This window comes from Eubalaena glacialis, chromosome 13 (assembly GCF_028564815.1).
Source record: "Eubalaena glacialis isolate mEubGla1 chromosome 13, mEubGla1.1.hap2.+ XY, whole genome shotgun sequence".
NCBI lineage: Eukaryota > Metazoa > Chordata > Mammalia > Artiodactyla > Balaenidae > Eubalaena > Eubalaena glacialis.
This window is the reverse complement of record NC_083728.1, coordinates 15,143,536-15,169,136: the sequence shown is the minus strand read 5'-3', so window position 1 is coordinate 15,169,136 and position 25,601 is coordinate 15,143,536. Positions and strand designations below refer to the sequence as shown.

Sequence of the window (25,601 nt, the reverse complement as noted above, 5' to 3'; positions counted from 1 at the left end):
GTCATTTAGCAACGACAACTTCCAGTGGAGCCCCATATTTCTGACCAACAGATGCAAACTCTTAGCCACCTGTATTCCATGTTTATTGGGGCGACAAGGAGCAACACAGAAGGGACTGCCCAACATCTGCAGCATGGTTAGATGCAGCACAACGGAAGCAGACATTATATGGATTTGCTGAAGTTCTACAGGATTCGTTTATGTTCTTTAGCAGCCTCACACAGACACACAAAATGAATCAATACAGTATATACCTGCAAGCTGCAGGTGTTCCTTATGGTGTTAGAGAGAACAAACAGAATACCAATGTATATGCTCATTTCTGCAGTGAAACCAATGGATGACCAAGGTATCCACCTAACAGCTGTGGTGTAGCTATAGTTGTGGTGTCAGACTCAACTCCTCTGTGCAGGCAGAGTGCTCAAAGACTCTAACTAAAATCAGCAGCATTACTTTGCCTCTAGGGTCTGCTTGAACTCTGCAGAATAGACACGTGTAATTTAATCCCGGTAGCTTAGAAAATATCCTCACATCCAAGTGGGCGCATATACACCAAACACACAGCAGCCATTCCTTCCTATAAGTAGGTAACAAACTATAGGTGTTTTTGTTCCAAAGCAGGACAGCCGTATGTTATGTGTAAATGCCCAGCTAGTTGGGTATATCCCTAAGTGACCTGTGGAGCTACCAGTACAGACTAGGATTCATTGTACTCAGCAGTGTTCAGTTTATCATATGAAATGTAGTTTACTGTGGTATATAGGTTAGGTACATAGTTTACTGCAGAAAACTGGCGTTTTACTTAGGGGAAAAGGCAAAACCCATACTGAATATCCACTTGGGCCATGAAGAGACACCAGATATGAGATATATATGTCTGCATTTCACACAAAACCGCACACACTACATCCACTTGTGTGCTGTTTACGGAGCCAGACAGCTTGAATACAATATTCTCATCTTTGGTATAAATGGTAACGTTAATAAGGCTCTTCTTTAAGAGAAGGGACCAATTTAATGCACATCTTGAGGATACACATCAGGACTACCTCTTTTGTAAATAGTGGAAGAACATCTGGGGAAATGCCTTTTATTTCCAGGAAAGCTAAGAAAAAGGGAGACTTCTGAGAGGTGGGGTGTTTTTGCCCTTTTTATTTCCCCTCGATAGGTAACCCAAGCATGCGAGCACACAGGGGATCTGCAGCACAGGCACAGTAGCAATCTCTCAAGCAGCACTTTCTGTAAACCTGGGTTAACATCTGGACCAGCAGCCATTTGGAATGAAGAGTCGAATCTCTGCTGCCTGCTGCAGTGCAGCGCAGCACACACCAATGACCCTCGGGCACTCCTCCTGCTGTGGAGGCTCCCATTGACACGTGAGCTGGGGACAGACAGAGGTTTATCCTCTTCCAATCGCCTGCAACTTATGTTGCAAGCTGAACTTGCTGGGTTTGTCACGGAAAACACAAAGCTTCCTCTGCATCTCCTGATGTAAGTTTTAAAAAAGCAGCAAGGCCCTTCACACAAGGTTCATGTTCTTATTGTTTGCTTGAGCGTTTCTGATTTGTTGGGGGGAAGAAAAGACCCTTGATGTACGAAGTTGGGCTTAACTCCCCAGAGCCCAACTCTCCCAAGGTAACTCACTGCTTCAGGGTACTTTACCTTCGTGTGGGGCTGGGTCTTGATGGAGCCGTATTCATATTTCTTCTTTCCGCTGCCTTATTAATATCTGAAAAGAATAATCAACCCATCTGTTCAATGCTACGGAATAAAAACAAGATCATCAGCACATTTCAAATGAAAGCAACAACAAAAAAACTACAATGACAACCAGATGGTGTAAGAAAATCCATTCAGCAGACGCACAGTCACTTGGGCAATTTTTATTAAGTTATGGCAGTACATTTTCATGGCTTCATAGGGAATGTCCCTCAGTTTTCTAGCTAACACGTAATTTGTGTAAAACTGATTATGTCAATGCTTTAACACTATGCCAAGCCTAAACCTAACAACTGCCCCCTCTGAAAGGGGAAAAGGTTGTCTTCTAAACTCTTGGAGAACCAGCTGTAAGATTCTTTTTTGAGGGAGGAGAAAGGAAGAAAGAGAATTAAAAAAAAAAAAAAGAAAGAGCAAAGGCAAATAGTTCCATTTTATGCTATAAAGAAGTAATGGCTGGAATCCACTGTCTTAAAACTTCGAATATTCCAAGAAGCAGGGCCTCCTTTTAGTTTGCCTTGTGTTGCATTCCACTGGATAGAATCTCCCAGGATGACATGTAGGAAAGAAATTTATTATTTTCTAAACAAAGTATATGACATGTTAACATCTATAACCCTCATAGGTAAGTACCTAAGAATAAAAACTGGCATTTGGTATAGTAAGGTTAGGTAACAAAACACTCATCATAAGTTTTCGTTACAGAAGCCTAGCATACACAACCAGATAAAGAACAGTGGAAACATACAAACTTACAGAAAGCCAATTTGTGCAGTTAAAGCCTCCCTGCTAAAAACAAAACAAACCTGCTCTGCAAAAACTGAATAATAAAAACACCATTACGTAAGTAAGAACTGATGAAGTATCTAAAGTACCAATCCATGCCCAAAGATAACACTTGACAATTTTTATATGCCTTAAAGATAAATAAGTACATTAAAGATTTCATACTTTAGTAAATGGAGAAATAAAACTGCTTTCTGCTGCAGTGTAATTTTATTCCCCTTGTTCCATATTAAGCAGTTAACAGTGTATCTAATGACATTAAATGGTATTAAGCACTTACATAGAGTGCTTTAAAATAGTAATTATGTGTTTGAAAAATTCTAACCAGAATCTTATCATGTGAAAGACCACAGTAATAACAAAACTTAAAAGGTCTTGTATAGCCTTTACCCTGCTATGTTGCCAACTTTTGAGTTCCTGTTCAAGCGAGAATGATCTTCAATTCCATTTTAAGTCAAAGTCCATTACCTTTAGGAGAATGGCTTTTGACCAAACTGAAGGTAACAAAATACGTTCTCTAAAGGACTTGGCCAGTAATACCTGACCATGGGTTTGGTACTGCATGTCACAAGTTACAACCCTTAAAGTTCACTAAGGCCTGAATTACATGTTGTATAATGACATGTCTTACAGGGAGTATCTAGTTCCTTTTATATGTAATTGTGAAGAGTATCAGTTCAGGTTTAGAAGGGCCTACCGACCTAGTCTGCTCACTTACTTTGTACTGCTTTCTAATATACGGTGACTATGATTCAGAGACAAATGTAACGTCTTTATTTAAGTAGTTTTCAAAGTATCTCTGGAATACATGGGGAGTGGTGTTAGTGGTGTGCAGATTCTTTTAAACAGGTACCATAGGGACTTCCCTAGTGGCACAGTGGATAAGACTCCACACTCCCGATGCAAGAGGCCTGGGTTCAATCTCTAGTCAGGGAACTAGATCCCACATGCATGCCGCAACTAAAAGTTCGCATGCCACAACTAAGGAGCCCACGAGCCGCAACTAAGGAGCCTGCCTGCCGCAACTAAGGAGCCCACTTGCCACAACTAAGACCTGGAGCAACCAAATAGCTATTTTAAAATAAATAAATAAATAAATAGGTACCATATTTCCCAGCAGGATTCCATGTATTATTATTATTATTATTTTTTTAAACATCTTTATTGAAGTATAATTGCTTTACAATGGTGTGCTAGCTTCTGCTTTACAACAAAGTGAATCAGTTACACATATACATATGTTGCCATATCTCTTCCCTCTTGCATCTCCCTCCCTCCCACCCTCCCTATCCCACCCCTCTAGGTGGTCACAAAGCACCGAGCTGATCTCCCTGTGCTATGCGGCTGCTTCCCACTAGTTATCTATTTTACATTTGGTAGTGTATATATGTCCATGACACTCTCTCACCCTGTCACATCTCACCCCTCCCCCTCCCCATATCCTCAAGTCCATTCTCTAGTAGGTCTGTGTCTTTATTCCCATCTTGCCACTAGGTTCTTCATGACCTCTTTTTTTTTTTTTTCCCTTAGATTCCATATATATGTGTTAGCATACTGTATTTGTTTTTCTCTTTCTGACTTACTTCACTCTGTATGACAGACTCTAACTCCATCCACCTCATTACAAACACCTCCATTTCATTTCTTTTTATGGCTGAGTAATATTCCATTGTATATATGTGCCACATCTTCTTTATCCATTCATCCGATGATGGACACCTAGGTTGCTTCCATGTCCTGGCTATTGTAAACAGAGCTGCAATGAATATTTTGGTACATGACTCTTTCTGAATTATGGTTTTCTCAGGGAATATGCCCAGTAGTGGGATTGCTGGGTCATATGGTAGTTCTATTTTTAGTTTTTTAAGGAACCTCCATACTGTTCTCCATAGTGGCTGTATCAATTTACATTCCCACCAACAGTGCAAGAGTGTTCCCTTTTCTCCACACCCTCTCCAGCATTTATTGTTTCTAGATTTTTTGATGATGGCCATTCTGACCGGTGTGAGATGATACCTCATTGTCGTTTTGATTTGCATTTCTCTAATGATTAATGATGTTGAGCATTCTTTCATGTGTCCCATGTATTATTAAATGGCCTTGTGAATGAAGAAAATTCATCTAAACATTGACTTGACCTGGCAAATGTTTAGGTGACAGTATGGAACATATGGTACTACTCTAATTGGTGTCTATAAATACTATATAATTTTGCCCCCATCATATGAAAAGGACTACTACATTGTATAATTATATCCAATTCTGTGAGGGCCATTATATATAGGACTGGGGAGACCAAAGTAGTCATGTACCATACACCTTTGGAGCAAAACTGGTTCCAGTTAGAATGAATGAGGTACATATTTTCCTTTGAAGTTGGTGAAATTTTTTTGCAATCATTTGAAAGATTTAAAAATTCAAGATTATATCTTTAAACGATTCTGATTGTAATTTGCCTCCTAGTATCTATTTTCATGGAGTACTCCAAAGGAATTATATTTGGATGGTGTGGCTTATGTTTCTTTTGCAAAAAAGAAAATTCTTAGACTATTTTCTTAATTTTAGGAGTTAGCAAACTTTTAGTGTGGTATGTCAAGTGTTTGTTTATTCATTCCTCTTTAAGAGTTCCTTAAACCTCCACCTTGAGTAAGATATGGAGAAAATGAGACCTGGAAAATTTTGATAGTCTCATTGCCATCTAAGAGGACTCACTGCTCAGGTTAGGGTAGAGGTGGAGAGGTTTTCAGTGAGAGTTATGAAAAACTATCATCACCACCAATTCCCATACAGAAAAAATCCTAACATATGTGCACACAGAACTTTTGGAAAACCTAGGAGTTCAGAAATACAGGAAGACTACGGAAGCTACCAAAAGTGGAAATAACTTCAGGGAGCTTATCATGGTACAGCAAAGATTTAAAGAATCAGAAAAAGAAACCTTGCCCCATCCCAATTTTCTGTCACACAATTTGAAAACTCATCAATTGGAGGTTCATTTGAACAAGTTTCTCTCTGAAAATGCAAATACTGGGACTGGTAAAGGAGGCTTTTGTATTAATTAGTTGAATTAGATTATTTTATTTCTTAATCCTTACTGAGATACATAATCTACACCAAGGAAACAGAAATATTAATGTAAAGGAGAAGGGAAAACAGATGGAAAAGACAATTTGGGAATCTTTCTGGACATTAGGTGGGAAACAAAATTGGAGAGAATATAATTAACAAGAGGGCAATGGTAACTTAAGAGCCTCCAAGGGGAGGTGGGATGCCTCCTCTGCATAGAAAAGGGAAGAAATGGTGCTTCTTTTCCCTCCTGCTTTATTTAATCCGGGTCAACTCAGTCTCTTAGTGTCTCTTCCACCTCAGTTTGGTTGGTAGTTCTATACTTTGTCAATTTATTAGCAATGTGAATGCCATTCAAAATCACCATCACCACAAGGTGCTTAACTTTCACCTGAATATCTATGATTTCCAAGGGGTGAAAACAGTTAAAAGTACTACTCAGGTAAGAATTTTTAGACAAGAAAAACAGCATCAATTGAAGGGATTTACATAAAAGGAAAAAATGGGAAAAAAATCTGGAAAACATAATGTTATACAGGAAGTGGCAGAGCTATTTTAAATCACAAAAGAATGGGGTAAAGAACTCCCAAAGGAAGACACAATGCCTAATCTACAATTTTATTTTAGACTAATATGCCAGACAGGGTTCACACAATGGTTCTTAGATATGTTATAAATAAAAATGCATGTTTCATTCATAGTATCAGAAACTGCTTTGCTCTATTTTTTTTTTTTTTTTAATTTATTTACTTTTGGCTGCATTGTTGCGGCGCACGGGCTTCTCATTGCAGTGGCTTCTCTTGTTGCGGAGCACGTGCTCTAGGTGCGTGGGCTTCGGTAGTTGTGGCACGTGGGCTCAGCAGTTGTGGCATGCGGGCTCTAGAGCACAACAGGCTCGGTAGTTGTGGCGCACGGGCTTAGTTGCTCCGCTACATGTGGGATCTTCCCAGCCCAGGGCTCAAACCCGTGTCCCCTGCACTGGCAGGCGGACTCTTAACCACTGCGCCAACAGGGAAGCCCCATGCTCTATTTTTAAATTGTATCACTGTAAAATAATTCTTTTCACCTTAAAACCAATTTTTATACTTCAAAGACTATCACAATGGAAAACAGCGAGAACAACTGTAAACAAGTGCATTTTGAACCACAACATTTGACAGTACCACTACTGGTTGAAATAACCCAGAAGCCTATACAATTTCTTTTCTTTTCTCTTCTTTTTTTTTTGGCTGCGCCGCAGGGCTTGCAGGATCTTAGTTCCCTGACTAGGGATCAAACCCAGGCCCCCTGCAGTGGAAGCACAGAGTCCTAACCACTGGACCGCCAGGGAATTCACTACAATTTCAATAAGTGATTACAAATGAAATACAGCTTGCCAAAAGGTCTAGTTGAAAACCAACCAACAATCAGGAATTATTAAATTGGAGATACATGATGACAAAGATGATGCTACTTGGAAAACCATACTGATGAGACAGTGGATATCACACAGTAACTCCTAAAATTGGGAAGGGAAAGGACAGGACTTCTCATTGAAACTATATTTATGAAGATGACTTTGATGATACATTGTAACATCAGGGATATTATAATGAGTTACACTGTAAAGAGTCAGGGATAAGAGAATGCCCTGCTTGCTGTTTCTAAATCAATCCTTTAAGCTCACTTTGAAAACTACACATTCCCTCATATTTGATTATCTCTTTCAATTTCTAATTAAAATAATTATTATATCCTTAACGGTATTAGAATATTATTCCAGGGAACAGGAATGGGGGAAAGAGCCTGTATAAGAACATTATGTGCATTATCTCATGCAATCCTTTCTACGACTCTTGGGAGTTAAGTACTATCACGATCTCTATTTTGTGAATGAGGAAATTTGAAGTTTAGAGAAATTAAGTGACTTAGCTGAGGTCACAAGATGATCAAAAGGCAGAGCTAGAACTCAAAACCAGGTGTGTCTGACACTAAAGTGCTTAAACATGTTATGCTGACTCCAACAGGGAGTAGAAAGACCTGATTTCCATTCTGAATACTGGCGAGGACTCCCTGATCAAATGCTGATGGAATCTGGAAAAGGCACAGTCTATGCTGATCACTGCAATGTGTAAGTGCCCCAGACACTCAATAGGATAGGACCTACTTATTCAATTACAACTTCGATTTCTATCACCTCAAACCACAATGTTTCTGGCTTTTGCTACCGACATTCTATTCACTTCAACCCCTCAGACAAAAATTCTCTGTCAACATTTAATTTTCGGCCCTTTTGACTTCTTTTGATAAAAGAACACTTGGCTGGGATCAGCAAATCTGAGTTCTAGTCCTACTTTGCGGGGGTGGGGGTGGATTTAGTCAAGTCACTTAATTTCTCTGAACCTGATAAAGTGGATATTCTACCTGTATTAGTTATATTGATTCAAGATGATCAGCTAAGAGAAAAAGCTCACTAATTTGGATTGACAAAGGTTGAGCTAATCTAAACTACTAAAAAAGTTGTACCTACAAAAAATTCAAAATACAGGTTTATTTAAAACAGGTAAAATTTCAGTAAACTGTACAAGTAGAGATCCTTAAAACTAATGAACTTAAAAAGTACAGTACATCAAATGCTTCTATACATACCACGTGTCACACTCTATACTAGGTCTTAAGACATACGGAAACAACAAGGCTAAAGTCTCTGCCTTAAAGGAGTTCACTGCTTAATAAAGGAGAGAGGCACAGGTATGTAGATAATCACAATATAATTTAAAGTGGGATTGTGGCAGAGATAATGAAGGCCTAACTATGTTTATGTGTGTGGCAGGGCAGAGAGAAGACTGGGAGGAACAGGGGGCAAGGGAGAGGTGGAGGAGGTGGGAAGGCCTAAAAGTAACATTTAAACTGAGTCCTGAAGAATGAGTAGAAGTTTACCAGAAAGAGAGAAGTCACTGCAGTACATGCAAAGGGAAAGGAGTGGTGTGAAGGACATAAGTTAGAAATACCGTAGGAGTTTAATGTAGGGGATGGGAGGATAGGAGCAGGAAAAGAGAGGAATTACAGATGCAAGCCAGAGTAGACTAGATAACAAAAAACTTTGCCATGGCAAAGGAAGAAATTGGTGGCAAGAGGGCCTGTTAGGAGGCTATGAACTGAACTACCATAAACAGAGTTTCAGTGAAGCCAAATTAATGAAGGTTTACTGTATGTATATTCAAAAAAAAGAATGTATTTAAACCTCAGACATTCAAAATACTGCCCATTATAATCATGTCCTTCAAGGATCATTGGTTTGACACTGAAGGGACCATGTGGGAGAAAAATATTTAAAACGTTATGATTTCACCTTCAATAAAGGGATATAAAATGAACGGATGGCCAGAGGAATCAGTATTTAATATCAACAATCCACTGATTAGGAAGAAACAAACAACAAACCACTCTTCCTCATTTTTTTCTAATATCGTAAAAAAAAAATCTAATTGTGATAAAAAACACATCATATACATTTATCATCTTAACCATTTTTAAGTGTACGGTTCAGTAGTGTTACGCATATTCACACTGTTGTGCAACAGGTCTCCAGAACTTCTTCACCTTGCAAAACGAACTCTCTTATACCCATTAAACAACTCCTCACCCTCTCCCTCCGTTTATATATATATTCTTTTCATTCTCCACATCACATTTCTTTAATGAAGATACATCAGCGCCACCTGAGAAGATGTTTAAAAATCAGATTCCTAGACCCCTTCTCAAACTTTTAGAATCTGAGGATGAAGCCTAGGAATCTGCATTTTAACAAGTTTCTCAGGTGATTCTTGGCAGGTATTTGGGAACTACGGTACTACTCTATTATCTATCCCTGCAGTTTATGCATAACATATAATTAGGTTCTCCATTTAGAAACCCTTCTAAACTCCTGTGTTCAAGGGGAAATAGCTCATAAACATGTTACAAAGAACATGTCACAATGGCTAAAATCTGTAAAAATACAATCCCTGAAAACAGTATAGAAAGTATAATCACATAGCAACCTCCAAAGGAAATGGGATCAACCCAAGTTTCCATAGTGCCAAAGGTAATAATTATAATATCCAATTATAAGGTCAGTGCCCCCTCCCCCCACAAGGAGTGTGCAGTCCATCACTTCCCTTCAATTTCATCTGATCATTTAAAAAGTATCCTGAAAATTTAAGCTTCTTTTTCCAATCCTGTAGTTATAAACTGGCAGGAAAAATATTAACCACCAAGCTTGCCACTTTTTAATAGCATGTTATCTACTTCTTTGGCTAAAAAAGGTCAAACTACCCATTAAAGTTCTCTCTAAATTCTGCAAACTAGAGCTGTCAGTATAGTTTTGCTGGCAGGGGTTAGAACTTCTGAGGCATTTTGTTTTCATATCTAAATGCAACAAAGAGAAAAATGGACACATGCATATAATTTCACATTCACACTATTACAAGCAAAGTGAAGCAAATCTAAAGTTATTAAGCAGACCATGCAATCTTGGTAGGTATGCTTTCTTCTCAATAAGGTGAAAGCATCTGACTGATGTGAATGGAAGGGATTAAAATATTGAAAACTCCAGACATTGTAACTATTCTTCTTACCTCTAGTTCAAACTATGAAGCCAAAAATCATTTTACAGTTAAAATGTCTCTCTTAAAACAAATGCATTAACGGAAACTCAACCATAAACCAGAGCTGTCAATTCCCATTAGTAATCTTATACAAATAGGTTAGTACTAGAATCTGCTTCAACCTTCCATTTCCAGTGAAAGCTCATTTTCTAAAGTCCTAAATCGGGGGTTCTCAAAACTTTAATGTACATAAAAACTGCATGGGTGGCTTCTGAAAGGCAGATTCTCCAGCTTCCTCTTCCAAAGATCGGTCAGTTAGGAGTTGGGGTGGGGAGCTGCAGCCAAGAATCTGTATTTCCAAAAAGCTGTTCTAGTGACTCTGATGCTGTCCTAATGTAAGTTTACCAAAGGCTGCAAAAAAGTTCAATTATATATTTATAACTCTAAGTTGTAAAATTGAGTGAAAGTCATGTTTTTCCTATTTTTTTCTTATGGATATCAAAAGTAATTTCTGAATAGAGATTAAAAATAAATTTCTGGTATCACCTCTGACCCTAAATACTTGTTATTACTATCTCCATCTCCAACTGCATGATTAAATATGCAACTTGAAGCCAAAGTACTTATAATTCAAAGTTCTTCAAAGCTTGCCCACTAGCTGCAAAATCAACCTAACCTTCAGTAATTCAATCATTCCAGATCCAAACCAGGGGACCACTCAAGATATTTTTTAGAACTAAAGTTATAAGACACTCCGCTTTATAACTGTTCACTAATGCAACTTAAGTTCCCCTGCTCTTTGCCTAAAGTTGTTGGTCTTTGCATAGGTCAACAATAATGTTGTTCTGAACATGAAATAAAGGGAAAAGAGGCTTATGGTCTGGAAAAGTTCTGATTCTTTGAGGGGAATTATTTTCTTAACATAAAAGTAATTGGTCCAGTTGACCTATTATCTTTTATTTTTTAGTGACAGGATAAAGAATGAAAATGACCATCCCTATAAATACTCGTATTAAAAAGCAGCAGGCATGCTGGTATTATATATTTAGCTGTCAGTATAGTTCATATTTCCCTAATGTGCTGCTGCTTCAGACAGTGACCTTACCCTGATCCTTTCCTTAATGCCTCTCATTAATGAGAATTACAGAGGGTAATTTTCTGTTGGTCACTGCTCTTTTAACTTCTTGATAGTTTACTTCAAGTAACTGAATAGTCTGGACAATGTGTATGCTGTTCACAGGACAAATCTTTTGGCACAAAAAGGCTGATAGAGCTTTAAAAGTATTTGTCTTAAAGACATATGGTAATCATTAGTTAACGGCAAGGTACAGAGAGCAAACCGAGAATAGAAGAAAGAGTGGTCAGTTTGGGGGAACACTACTACCACAGGATGTTCATGGGAGGAGAGCAAGAGAAAGGCATCACAATACCTTCCCTCTCTTGGACATCTACGTTGCACATGTTTAGTATATTAAAGCTTCTGAGAAGTTTTGGAGTAAGAGCAATGCTTTACCTCAACATTTCCCAATTTTGCTTGACCACAAAATCTTTTACCTTCAATAATTTCTTGAATATGTTCTACTAATATGTTATTTGGGCAAGAAATATAACCTCTCTGAGCCACTGTTTCCTCATATGCAAAAAAGATATAACAATAAGACTGGTCTACCTATCTCACAAGAGGATTGGCAGGAGAAAATGAGTTGGTATTTGTAAACCTGCTTTGTGAATCATAAGCACTGCTGGTTGTATGTTATCATTACCACCAAGAGTAATAGTGAGTGTAGGAAATAGATGTTTCATTCCTAGTGTGGAGAGTCAGAAACAAAGAAACAATGTAAACAGAACAGAATAAAATATTAAATGTACTTCCTCCAAAGGCTTTCCATTCTTAAAAGCACAACTGAACTCCAACAATTTGCACAATAATAAGCTGTACAAAGGCACTGCCATCTGCAGGCCATAGAGAATGAATGCTTGCAATGGTTATTTAAAATGAAGTTTCAAACCATCAGGTGCTCTTTCTCATCAGACTTCTAAAGCCTTTCCAAAAAATGTTTATTCTTAGCCTTTGAGCACTGGTAGATGAGGCTCCATTTGCTGAAGTTCTGAAACTGACTGGAGTAAAATAAAATTCTCATTTCTTCTCCACACAGGACTGCTGCTTAGAAATGTGAAGAAAATTACCTTAGCCTTCCGTAAATTCTACACTGTGCTCATACAAAGTAATCCCAAGGAATATGGATTTTTTACACAGCCTTTGAGGGAAAAAAACCCTTGAATGGCCTATGCTGACTTCTCTCAGTGAGTTAAAGTCAATCTACTATCTCACACACAAAAACAGAGCTTATGAACAGACTGCAAATAGGAACAGATGGTTAACTAATGAATAAGTTAATTCACCAATGTCTCCTTCAAAGTGTGGGGTTCAGAGGCGTGTGCCATTGAACAACCTGCGCCTAGAAAAATTCCTTCCACTGGGCCTTCTCCAGCACAGCCTACAAGGAAAATCACTGTTTCTATGTTTTAGGTTAAAAGACTGTCAGAGGTTTCAAAGAATATCTGGAGAGTGACAGATGAGCTAAAAGAAAGGCAAAGAAATCAGAATGAAGGAAGAAACTGATGTCGACATATAGCCAAGTGATCTCCAATATTCACAGCGCAAAGCTTGGGCTTTACTGTTTTGGAAAAGTCAACACCAAAGTTAGTTTTCACACCCAGACTGACTCATACAGAAAACATTAAACCTAGAGTTGTCAAAAACCAAATCCATCGGCGTTTGCAGAAACATCTTTTTTGAACTGTCCGGTAGCTACCACACCACGATGCTACAAGAAAACCGAGGAGGCACACCGGGTGCCCTTGAGCGCACAGTCCCTGCAGCTCTCTGGGACTATCCCGCGTTAAGTCAATAACGAGAACAGTTCACAACGAGAAAGCTTACAACATTATTATCCCCGAAGACCCTGGGGCATTTCATGGAATCTGCTATGCCTCAGGGAACAATTCTGTGCACAGAGCTAAACGCAGAAGGACCACAATTAACCCCATACTCCTAGCGCAGCGTTTCCCAGAGCGTGGAACGCAGAATAATTTCAGGAGGAATCAGGACGCACTGTTTATTTTAATACATAAGTATTTATTTCTTTATGAGCATTAGAAAAGAACTGGCTTTCCATCATACGCTTCGTGATTTACGTTTCCACCTTAAACAAATATATTTAAAAAGGAGAAAAAAAAAAGAGTCAGTTTAAAGAAGAAAAAAGTAACATTTGGTAAATAAACAGCAGTACAATGGGTACACGGACATAAAAGTGCAACGCGAGAGACTGAAACAGGGGAAACGCCGTTCGAAAAAAAGCCCCCGGCGGGTCGTCCGGGTTGCGGAAAGTGCCCGGGGTCCAGAGAAAGAGAGCCAGCCGGTTGGGACGCTGGCTCGGTCGCTAGTTGCCAGGGTAACCGCGGGCCCGGTTGCTTTCCCCGTTTTCTGGACCCGGGTCCGCGTTATAAAACGGGTGTGTGGGGGGAGAGTGTCACATAACAACGAGACGCCTCGACGATGCTGTCAAGGGGCCGCGAGGCGGGCGGCGGCGATGGGGGACAGAGCGTTCGGTTCGCCGCCCGGCGCCCCGCGCCCGGCGGAACGCCCGGCGAGGCCGGCCACCTCGTCCCAGGTTCGAATCCCGACTGCGCCACCGACTCGCTGAGGACCCGCAGGCGAGCGACTTCACGTTTCGAGAAGGGGGCGCGGGGTGTGCAGCCCTAGCCTACAGAGGAGCCCGGAGGACTATTATCGGCGGGTCGAGCACAGACTGGAGGCGGCAATGCGGCGCCGCCCGCCCGGAGCCCACCTCCGGCCGCCCCGACTGGCCGGGCCTGTGCCCGACGGGAGCCAGAGAAGGCCGCGCCCCGCACCAGGCATGCGCAGCACCGCGCGCACCCGGAGAGGAGGCGAGGCCGCGGCCGCGCGTCGAGCGGGCCCTCCCGCCTCAGCCTCCCCATCCGGCCCCGTCCCCCCTCAACCGCCTGCCCATCAGCCCCACGCCTCGGCGGACGGCCACCGCTTCCCGGCACTCACCGCTACCAGCGCGGCGGGCTCCCGGCCGCTTCTTCGCCTTAGGCCCGCCGCTGCCGCCTCCGCCTCAGCCCACCTGCCCGCCGTAGGACAAAGGCGCCACCAACCGACCGGCGCGGGCACGAGGCAATGGCGGCCGGGGCGGAGAGTGGGGGCAGAGGGCGCGCACGCAGCGGCAGGCGCGGCAATGTCGCAAGAGCGCGCAGGTTTGCGGCAGGGCTGAGTTGGAGCGTCGATCTCCTTAGCAATGAGGGCGTGGAAGTGGCTCGGGCGGTGGTTGAGAACGCGAGGGGTTGCCTAGTAACGGCGTCCCCGGCTGAGGATGGGTCCCAGGCCTGGTCCCCTCCCCATAAAGGGCTTCGCCTTTCTTCTGATGTTCAGAGTACTTTCTTTCCTCTCTAACTGTGGAAATAGATCATTTAAATCCTAGAATACCTTGATTTCGTCTTGCATAAAACTCAACACCTATAGATGTGTGTATTGGAGACTAGTATATATATTCCCGTAATCTGCGGATCACAAGGAACAAAGAGAGCAGAGAGGTAGAGAAAATGTTTTATTTAAATTTACAGTTAAAGAGGCTGTGTGTCCTATTAGTTTCACTAACAAGAGGCAAAAGGATTCTGGTGATATAGTCACAGATTCTTTTTGAATTATTTATTTCTTTCTGGAATATTCATTCAGTGTCAAAAAGAAATTTCCCAGAATGTAGTTGTTGACGGTGAAGCATGTAAAATGTTGTATTGTTCATTTAATCTGTAGAATATATTTGTCACAGGGAATAGAATTTGCTCACACAATTTTAAATACACTCTATTAATCACACCGATGGCTATGTGAATCAGGTAGGCTTTTTTATTAGTTAGGAAATGCCCCAGACCCCATGGGGTCTAGTTTTTCTCCTTGTGAATAGTTCATGCAAAATAAAAATGGTGGCTGTGAAATTTGTACACTATGGGAAATCAGATTTCTTTGACACCAACTCATATGCTCCCTCCTTCACTAATTTATTCACTGAATGTTTATTATACACCTAGTAGGTGGCCCTACGACTTATTATACACCTACCTGCTAGGCACTATCATAAGCAAAGGCAGACCCATCCCTGCTATCTTGGAGATACTGGGCAGTGGAGGGAGAATTAGGTGAATAATCACACTTGTGTACAAACAAAAATAACTGAAGGAAAGAAATAGGGATCCACTCTTTTGTCTAGTCTTTCTCCTTGTGAATAGTATAGGGTGTGTCTGATGCCTATGAACAGATATGTTTGGCCTTCAGATCCTTCCTATAATTCATCATGGCACCTGGGAAAATGGAAGCTGTGTGGTTTTTTCCGCCTCCACTGAGAGGTTCTGAAGGCAGATAGGGACTTCTACCCCCAAGAATTTCCCCTTTATCCCAGGTTGTTCACTCACTCTAGGTGAGAAGGCTCAGGATTTTGTGGATTCACCTGCTTTCCTGATATCCTTTTCTGGGTCAGGTTAAAAACCACACTGACTCAGTTTAGAATCTTCTGTTTCTTTCCTTGATTACCCTTTTTGATGTTTATGCCATAAAGTTGTACCCTTTTCTTTTTTAAAAAAAATTTTATTTATTTATTTTTGGCTGCCCTGGGTCTTTGTTGCTGCTCGCGGGCTTTCTCTAGTTGCGGCGAGCAGGAGCTACTCTTCTTTGAGGTGCACATGCTTCTCATTGCGGTGGCTTCTTTTGTTGAGGAGCACGGGCTTCAGTAGTCGTGGCACGCAGGCTTAGTTGCTCCACGGCATGTGGGATCTACCCGGAGCAGGGCTCGAACCCATGTCCCCCGCATTGGCAGGCAGATTCTTAACCACTGCGCCGCCAGGAAAGTCCAAATTGTACCCTTTTCATTGTTTGGTTGAATTCTCTTAATTTTTGGGGGGTATCCTTTAACTTAAGTTTTTAGTATTACTTTTTGGTTAGATACACAAGGACAGAGATTCTGTGACTCCACTGCATCTTGCTATCTTTACCCACCCGGAAGTTTCACATTATCTCATTTATTCTTCACAACAACTCTATGTGATAGATACTGTATATTTTTAAAATTTTATTGTTATTTCTGGGTTCTCTATTCTGTTCTGATACTATATAATTTAAACTTTAAAAATTCCTTAACATTTCAAACATACGTTAAACTACATAAAATATTATAATGCATACCTTTCTACTCACTACTAAGATTCTCCTTCCATTTCCTTCCCCTCTCTTCTAGAGATAATCACTCTCTATACATTTTCAGGTATATTTTGTATTTTTATTATAAAGAAAAAAATATATATATATCCATAATCTGTATGCTATTGTTTACTGTGTTTAGAGATATACTATGTATCTTTTCACAACTTGCTGGAAACTGGACTAGGTTTTCAAGATTTAACTGTGTTGAAACATATAGCTAGTTTAGTGGTTCTTAAAGTGTGGTCCCTAGACCAGCAAGCAGCAGTAGTAACATTGAGAACTTGTTAGAAATGCAAAAATTTGGCTCCACCCAAGATCCATTGAATCAGAAACTCTAGGGATAGGATCCAGCAATTCGCCCTTTGCCAAGCCCTTCTGATGCACCCTAACGTTTGAGAACTACTGCTCTAAATTATTCATTTTATTTGCTGCATAGTATTTTATTGTATGAATCAGTCACAGTTTATGTATCTGTACTAAGGAACACTTAGACTTCTATTACAAGGAGTGCTACATTGAACACATTGGTACATACCTCCTTGTGTATACATGTCATACTTTTCTAGAATACACACTTAGGAGTGGAACTGATGACTTTGTACTGCATCACATCTTGAGCTTTAGGAGGTTTATAGCCAGATTGCTCTCCAAAGAATTGTTAATACATACTCCTGCCAGCAACGTATAAGTACCATTTCTAGATATCCTTGCCAACTTTTGATATTTTCAGACTTTTCATTTATTTTTGCTTATGACAATAGGTGTGAAATGATATCTTTGTTGTTTTAGTTTTAATTTTCCTGAATTTAGTGATATTGAGCATCTTTTCTTACAGGCTATCCAGGTTTCTGCCTGTTGATATTTCCAGACCATTTTTCTAATGGGTTTATTTATGTTTTTCTTATTGATCCATAGGAGTTGTTTACATATTCTGGATACTGATTTTGCGTTAGTTAGGTCTTCTTTCTGTGGTTTGTCGATTTACTTTGTTAATGGTATCTCATCATTCAAAAATTTAAAATTTTAATGTAGTCATATGTTTCAATCTTTCCCTTTACGGTTTGTAGTGTTCAGTGTCTTGTTTAAGGATTCCTTCCCTCTTGTGATGTCATGTAGATATTCTCCTAGGTAAATACTATTAGTATGTCAATCTTACAGGTGAGTCAGTTGCGGCACCGAGAGCTGATATGACTTGCCCAAGGCCACAGACTCAGAGACTGTGACTCAGCTGAACTGTCCTACTCTCTGATATTATCCTTAAACATTTTTATGATTATTATATTTATATTCTATTTCTATACCCCAACCTATGTAGGCAAATTAGGAGATGGATCCTTTGAGAATTTCAAGGGAAGGGAGGCATTAATCAGATTCCCTGGTCATCTGAGCAGTACAAACAGCATTCAATTACCTATGTCAAAGAATTCTCTTTAAATGTTTTCACAAGTATATTTCACATGGCTCTGGAAATAAAATAACTAAATATATTCCATCTAGAGTAACAATAATTGAAATGGTGTGAATCGCCCCAAAAAGGAATATTATGAAAACAATGAAGAGCCTTTAATTTAATCCTCCTATGGAAAAGAATATTCTATTTTATAATAAAGAAAAGATACAAAAATGGCACCTACCTGTCACATCATACATCAAAACCAATCTTAACTGAATTAAAGATTTAGTTATTTAAAAGGGGAAAGTAAATCATGGTAAAATTAGCAAAGGAAAATATATATTTATAAACTTTCTGGAGGGAGGAAAGTCAAAAGTCAAAAATGGGTCAGCAAGGCTGTGTTCCTTCTGGAAGCTCTAGGAGGAAATCTGTCTTCTCGCTCTTTCCTGCTTCTAGAGGCCTCCTGCATTCCTTGGCTTATGGCCCCATTCTCCATTTTCAAAGCCAGCAGTGCAGTAACATCTTCTGATCTTTCTCTCCCCCTCCCTCTCTCTATCTCTATCTCTATCTATCTCCATCTCCATCTCTATCTCTCACCCCTGCTCTGCTTTTGTCATCATATCTCCTTCTCTGACTCTGACCTTCCTACCTCCCTCTTATAAGGGCCCTTGTGATTACACTGGGCCCACCTGGATAATTGAGGACTATCTCCCCACCTGAAGATCCTTAGTCTAATGACATCTGCAAAGTCCCTGTGCCATATAAGGTGACATATCCACAGGTTCCAGACATTAGGCTGTGGACAACTTTTGGAGGACATTATTCTGACTACCACAGTTGCATAGAGCTATCCTGACATAAATGGGTGTGTTGTGGAGGCTGGACTCCCTGATGGCTGGGAGGGACCTTAGGGTGACTGCGCTGCATTTCTGGAGCTACCTCTTTCAATGTACAACAGCACTTGCCAAGTGGGGGCAAAGTCATTCTGATCTGCTTTGTTGGCAGAATCTTGCTTTGAGGAGCTATTAGCTCTGTTGGGCTCACCAGGAACTCATTATCATCACAATAAAGTCCCCTCCACCCCCACCCCAATGTCCTGGGGAAAAGGACTCACTGACCAGCTTCCAGCGACATTTATTCCGTCTGTGAACATAGTAGGCCATGAAAAGCCAAGGGCCTCTGTTTTCTAGGGATGGTCTAACAACTGTTAGCACAAGCAAATCTATAGAGAGGCACAAACCATGATGCCATAAAATAAACCTAGATGAGCTCTATGAGCTGATGAGGCCACGTGGTGAGCCAGGCATGATATGTGCTACTTCATTTAATTTAACTTACTTCATACTGACCTTACGAGGTACGTCCTATTCTTATCCCCAACTTACAGATGAAGAAAAGGAGATGGGATGCAAATTATTATATACAGAATGGATAAACAACAAGGTCCTACTGTGTAGCACAGGGAACTATATTCAATAGCCTGTGAGAAACCATAATGGAAAAGGATACGAAAAAGAATGCATATATATACGTGTGTGTGTATATATATATACAACTGAACCACTTTGCTGTACAGTAGAAATTAACACAACATTGTAAATCAACTATACTTCAATAAAATACATTAAAAAATAAATAAATAAGAAAATGAGACATGGGAGGTTAAACAACAAGCTCAAGTTTGCCCAGCTAGAAAGTGATGGAGCAGAGTAGTGGACGTGGGACAGTCTGATTCCACAGTCCACATTTGGGGAATCTGGGTGAAGGACATTCAGGAATTCTTCATCCTACTTTAGCAACTCTATTGTAAATCTGAAATTATTTGAAAATTTTCAAAATATTTCTAAGAATCATGAAGTCTAGAGCCAGAGGGTTTCGGGATGTAGTAAATGAGAATTGCACTTAACCTGCAGCCTGTCTGAGCTCTGCACATCCTCCACATCTATAGAGAAAGGCCGAGAAGTGGTCTCATGAGACAACTAGCAGCACGGGCTGGCAAGAGGTTCCTCGGTTGTGGAGTGCAGTGCAAGCCGGGGGGTCAAGAGCCCAAGTCACTCACCTCCAGTCTCTGTGAGTCAATGGCTCATTCTTTCCTGGCGATTATGATTCAGCGAGTCTAGGGTAGAACTTGAGAATCCATATTTCTGTTAAAAAAGCCCTCCCAGATTTGCAAACCACTGGGCTGGGTAATTAAAATTGCAGAGATAGCATAAGTAAATGCTACTTACCATGTTTCAGAGTTCCTTACAAGTAACCCCAAATGAGAATGTTGAATCTCTCTTACTAGGGTTAGAACTGGAAAACCGGCCAAGTCAGTAGAGACAAAATCTGAAGGATGAGTGTTCCAGATTCTAACTTAGTGATGTAAAGCAGCCATTTTATCCTTGTTCATCGTTTCTGGGAATCAGGAATTTGGGAAGGGCCTGGTTGAGAAGTTCTGCTTCAGAGTTAGTCAGACAGTGGCTGCAGCTGGAACAGCAGGGGGATGGAGCAGCTGCAGGCTGGCTGGACATCTCTCTTCACATAGTCTCAGGGCCTCTCCACGTGGTCTCTCCACATGTGCTAGTTTGGGCTTCCTCACAGCATGGTGGTTTCAGAGCACCTGTGCTCCTTAAATGGAGCTCAGGGCTCTGAGAGAGTGGCTGAAGGAACCAGGCAGGAGCTGTATGGCCTTGTATGACATCGCCTTGGAAGTCGTATAGCCTCATAAGGCTGCCCAGATTCAAGGGGAAGGAACTTAGGCCCCCCTCTCCATGAGAGGAATAGCATGGTCCCACTGTAAGAAGAGTGTGTGAAGAGGCTTAATATCATCAAAACAACCCAATCCAAAAGTGGGCAGAAGACCTAAACAGACATTTCTCCAAAGAAGACATTCAGATGGCCAAGAGGCACATGAAAAGATGTTCAACATCGCTAATTCTTAGAGAAAAGCAAATCAGAACCAAAATGTGATATCACCTCACACTAGTCAAAATGGCTCTCATCAAAAAATCCACAAACAATGAAGGCTGGAGAGGGTGTGGAGAGAAGGAAACCCTCCTACACTGTTGGTGGGAATGTAACTTGGTACAGCCACTATGGAGAACAGCATGGAGGTTCCTTACAAAACTAAAAAATAGAGCTACCATATGATTCTGCAATCCCACTCCTGGGCATATATCTGGAGAAAAACATGGTCCAAAAGGCTACATGCACCCCAATGGTCATTGCAACACTGTTTACAATAGCCAAGACATGGAAGCAACCTAAATGTCCATAGACAGAGGAATGGATAAAGAAGATGTGGTACATATATACAATGGAATATTACTCAGCCATTAAAAAGAATGAAATAATGCCATTTGCATCAACATGGGTGGACCTAGAGATTGTCATACTGAGTGAAGTAAGTCAGACAGAGAAAGAGAAATATCAAATGATATCGCTTATATGTAGAATCTGAAAAGAAATGATACAAAATGAACTTATTTACAAAACAGAAACAGACTCACAGACTTAGAGAATGAATTTATGGCTACCAGGGGGGAAGGGTGGGGGGAAGGGATAGTTAGGGAGTTTGGGATTGACATGTACACACTGCTATATTTAAAATGGATAACCAAGAAGGACCTACTGTATAGCACAGGGAACTCTGCTCAATATTCTGTAACATCCTAAATGGGAAAAGAATTTGAAAAAGAATAGATACATGTATATGTATAACTGAATCACTTTGCTGTACACCTGAAACTAACACAACATTGTTAGTCAACTCTGCTCCAATACCAAATAAAAAGTTAAAAAAAAAAAAAAGAAGAGTGTGTGGATGGGAGATATAGCTCTGGCTGTCTCTGGGAAATACAGTCTGCCCCAGAGTTACCCCTTGCCTCCACCTTCAGTGCACCTGATCCCAAGTCTTTCTCAAATCTGTCCACTCCTCTAGGTACCTTCTCTAGGTACCTTCTCTCGGTACCTCTGGCCACCACCCAGTCCAAACTATCATCACTCCTAGCTTACCTCCAAACTAGGCTCCTTGCTTCCACTTTTCTTCCCTCCAATTCTTTCTCTTCTACAGCTAGAGTTTGTTTGTATATATACATATTTATAAGAAATCTGATTGTCACTTCCCATTGTCCTTTAGGATAACGATAAAACTGCCTTCAAAGCCCTGCAAGATCTGGAAACCTTCTGCCATCCAGCCTCATTTTATACCACTGTTCCCCTTGCTTTCCAACCTGCAGCCCCATTGGTGTTATTTCAGGCCCTACATTCACAGCATTCTTTCCACCTCAGGACTTTTGACCCTCCCATTCCCTCTCCTCCCTTCTCTGCCACCTCTTTAACTCTTATTCATCCTGAGGGCTTTAATTTAAATCTCACTCCCCCTCTCCATTCAGAGTAGAGAGAGAGTATAGCATGGTAGCTAGGAGAACAAACTATGGATTCAGACTACTTGGGTCCAAATCCTGGCTCTACCATTTACTAGCTGTGTGACCTTGGGCATGTTACCTAACCTCTCTGTGCCTCAGTTTCCTCCTTTGTAAAATAGAGATAGTAAAAAGACCTATTTCAAAGGATTATTGTGAATGTTGCTGAGTTAACATATCTAAAACACTTAGAACAGTGCCTGCCATGTACTGCTCAATGAGCATTAGCTGGTAGTAGTTTGCCAGCCTATTGCACACTCATAGAACTGTGCTCTTCTGTCTTAAAATTACCTTTCCAATCAGAGGTTATGCAATGGGATATGCAATGGGTTACCTCCTAATCCCACAGCTGAGGATAAAGAGGTACTAAGTATAAAGCAGGGGCCCTTGGCCTGAGGTTCACGAACTGGGAAAAACCTACTTTCATATTTTCATTTATTTCTTACTGAAATTAAGCATTCCTTTCAATTAGGAATGTAGTCAACAAACAACAGTATTAGCAGAGCCTGCTATATTGTCTCCAACTGAAATCACAGATATTTCATATCACAATTATTAGAGATGTCTTGAATTATTGTTTGCACATATCATTACTTTGAAATTATGTAAATTTTAGACTCACCACTAGATCTTATTAGTTAAACCATTAATAAAGAAGCACATACAGTGCTATATCACACATTTGTCTTTTTAATATTTTGATGACTGTATTTCAATATAATTGGTTTTCTTTGTAACCCTATTTATCATATTTTATGCATTTTCAAACATTTTCCTGAGAAGGGTCCCTAGGCTTCTCCAGGTGGTCAGAGGGGTCCATAACACACAAAAAAACTTAAGAATCTAAAAAAAAGTAGTCAATCACTCTTAGACATAAATCGTAGCAATGTTTTTTTGGATCTGTCTCCTAAAGCAAAGGAAATAAAAGCAAAAATAAATGGGACCTAATTAAACTTGAAAGCTTTTGCACAGCAAAGGAAACCATCAACAAAAAGAAAAGACAACCTACTGAATGGGAGAAAATATCTGCAAATGATATGACCGATAAGGAGTTAATATCCAAAGTATATAAACAGCTCATACAACTCAACATTAAAAAAACAACCTGATCAAAAAAAATGAGCAGAAGACCTGAATAGACATTTTTCCAAAGAGGAAATGCAGATGGCCAACAGGCACATGAAAAGATGCTCAACATCAGTAATCATCAGGGAAATGCAAATCAAAACCACAATGAGATCTCACCTTACACCTGTCAGAATGCCTATCATCAAAAAGAACACAAGAAACAAATGTTGGCGAGGATGTGGAGAAGAGGAAACCCTCATATGCTGTTCGAGGGAATGTAAATTGGTGCATCCACTGTGGAAAACAGTATGCAGGTTTCTCAAAAAACTAAAAGTTGGGAATTCCGTGGCGGTCCAGTGGTTAGGACTCTGTGCTCTCACTGCCGAGGGCCCAGGTTTAATCCCTGGCTGGGGAACACAAGCTGCGTGGCGCGGCCAAAAAAAAAAAAAAAAAAAAACCCTGAAAATAGAACTACCATGTGATCCAGCAATTCCTGGATATACATCCAAAAATACCAAGACACTAATTCGAAAAGATACACACACCCCAATATTCATAGCAGCATTATTTACAACAGCCAAGATATGGAACAACCTAAGTGTTCATCAGCAGGTGAATGGATAAAGAAGATGTGGCTTATATATACAATGGAATAGTACTCAACCATTAAAAAGAATGAAATTTTGCCATTTGCAAAAGCATGGATGGACTTCGAGGGTATTATGCTAAGTGAAATAAGTCAGAGAAAGACAAATACTGTATGCTGTTACTTATATGTGGAATCTAAAGCATACAACAAACCAGTGACTATAACAAAAAAGAAGCAGACTCACAGATATAGAGAACAAACCAGTGGTTACCAGTGGGGAGAGGGAAGGGGGGAGGGGCAATATAGGAGTAGGGGATTAAGAAGTACAAACTATTATGTATAAAATAAGCTACAAGGATATTTGTACAACACAGGGAATATAACCAATATTTTATAATAAGTATAAATGGAGGATAACCTTTAAAATTGTGAATTGCTATATTGTACACCTCTCACATATACATCAACTATATTTCAACCAAAAGAAAGAAAGTAGTCAATGACTGGGATGAGGAGCTCTCATCAGGGTACACTAAGAGGTGAGTCAGTCACTGTCTGAGGACTTTATACATATCCTTATTTAATCCTTGTAACACCCTAATAGGTAGGTAGGTAGGTATTACTATTCCCATTTTATAGATGAGAAAATTGAGGCTCAGAGAGGTGGGTAAATTACCCAAGGTCACGGGACACTGTACTAGTGGTGAAGTCCATGCTTTTAATGACTTCAATATCCTGCTTCCTATATAAATCCTCTTAGTCCTTCCACTATCCTGCCAAGTAAGTATCCTATTCCTCCATTTTACAGATGAGGAAACTGAGACTCAGAGATGATAAGTTATCTTTTCTCACAGATAAACAACAGAGTCAGGATTCAAACCCATGTCTGTCAGGCTCCAAAGGCCACGTGCCCCACTGTGCCCTGTGGAGTTGATGAAAGGTACCATCAGCCTTGGAGAGTGGATGGTTTATCAGATATATGACTCAGGCAGACCTTTTCATGCCATCCACTGGGATTAGACGGTTTAGAAAGAAATTACTTTCGCTGCTTTTGCTATGGGGTTACAGAGCGCTGTGTGGAACATCTTCGGGGATGTGCAATACATACTGGCATCTGGGAAACTCCATTAGCTGCTATTGTCTAGACAGAGTTAAAAGTAGGAAGCAGGAGATACAAGAATACACAAGTAGGAAGTTCTGTATTGGGCTCATGCTGAAACGGAAAGAACCATTATTTTGAAACCATTAATGATGAACTTGGTAAAGATCAAAGTAGTCTTGTGACCTGTAAATCTAGTGAAATGAAAATGAGCTAATGGTATGTTTTATAACTGTTGAGGATCTGAGAAGCTGGAAATTATCTCAGCGTGAATACCATAAGGGAACAGGGAACAGTGGAAGCCATCTAGAAAAGGATCCTTATTCAGCTTTATTTATAGCAGGTATTCGTCTTGTCTTTCAGAATGGGGATCGCAAAGGAGTTGGTTTCACCTTGCTGGGTGTATGAAAATACAACAGTTGTCACAGTCCCAACTGCTTCCTTCCATAGAACATAGCATGTACAAAGGAGGGAAAGGCAGACAGTGCTATGAAGAGGGGGCTGAATAGCTGGGGCTAGGAAAGGTGACAGGAGGAAAGAGAAAATAGGAGAAGAAGAAAAGGACTAAGAGATTCTTCCCACCATCACCCAGCCCCTATTCTCTGGACCTGAGCTGTCTAATATGGTAGCCAC

At 40.4% G+C, this 25,601-nt stretch overlaps 1 protein-coding gene across 3 annotated transcripts in view; it reads right to left on the bottom strand.

The window, feature by feature from the left end:
- The window catches only part of NCOA5 (nuclear receptor coactivator 5), a 30,926-nt gene extending 16,588 nt beyond the window's left edge, over positions 1-14,338 (bottom strand). For 2 of the 3 annotated variants that reach the window (XM_061209252.1, XM_061209254.1), the window contains exons 1-2: positions 14,215-14,338; positions 1,663-1,729 (exon numbers count right to left, since the gene is read on the bottom strand). In XM_061209252.1, coding sequence (XP_061065235.1) covers positions 1,663-1,700 — 38 coding nt within the window. In that variant the 5' untranslated portion in view covers positions 1,701-1,729; positions 14,215-14,338. The remainder of the gene's footprint in view (positions 1-1,662; positions 1,730-14,214) is intronic. The other variant, XM_061209253.1, reaches the window with a different exon arrangement.
- Positions 14,339-25,601: the final 11,263 nt, after the last annotated feature.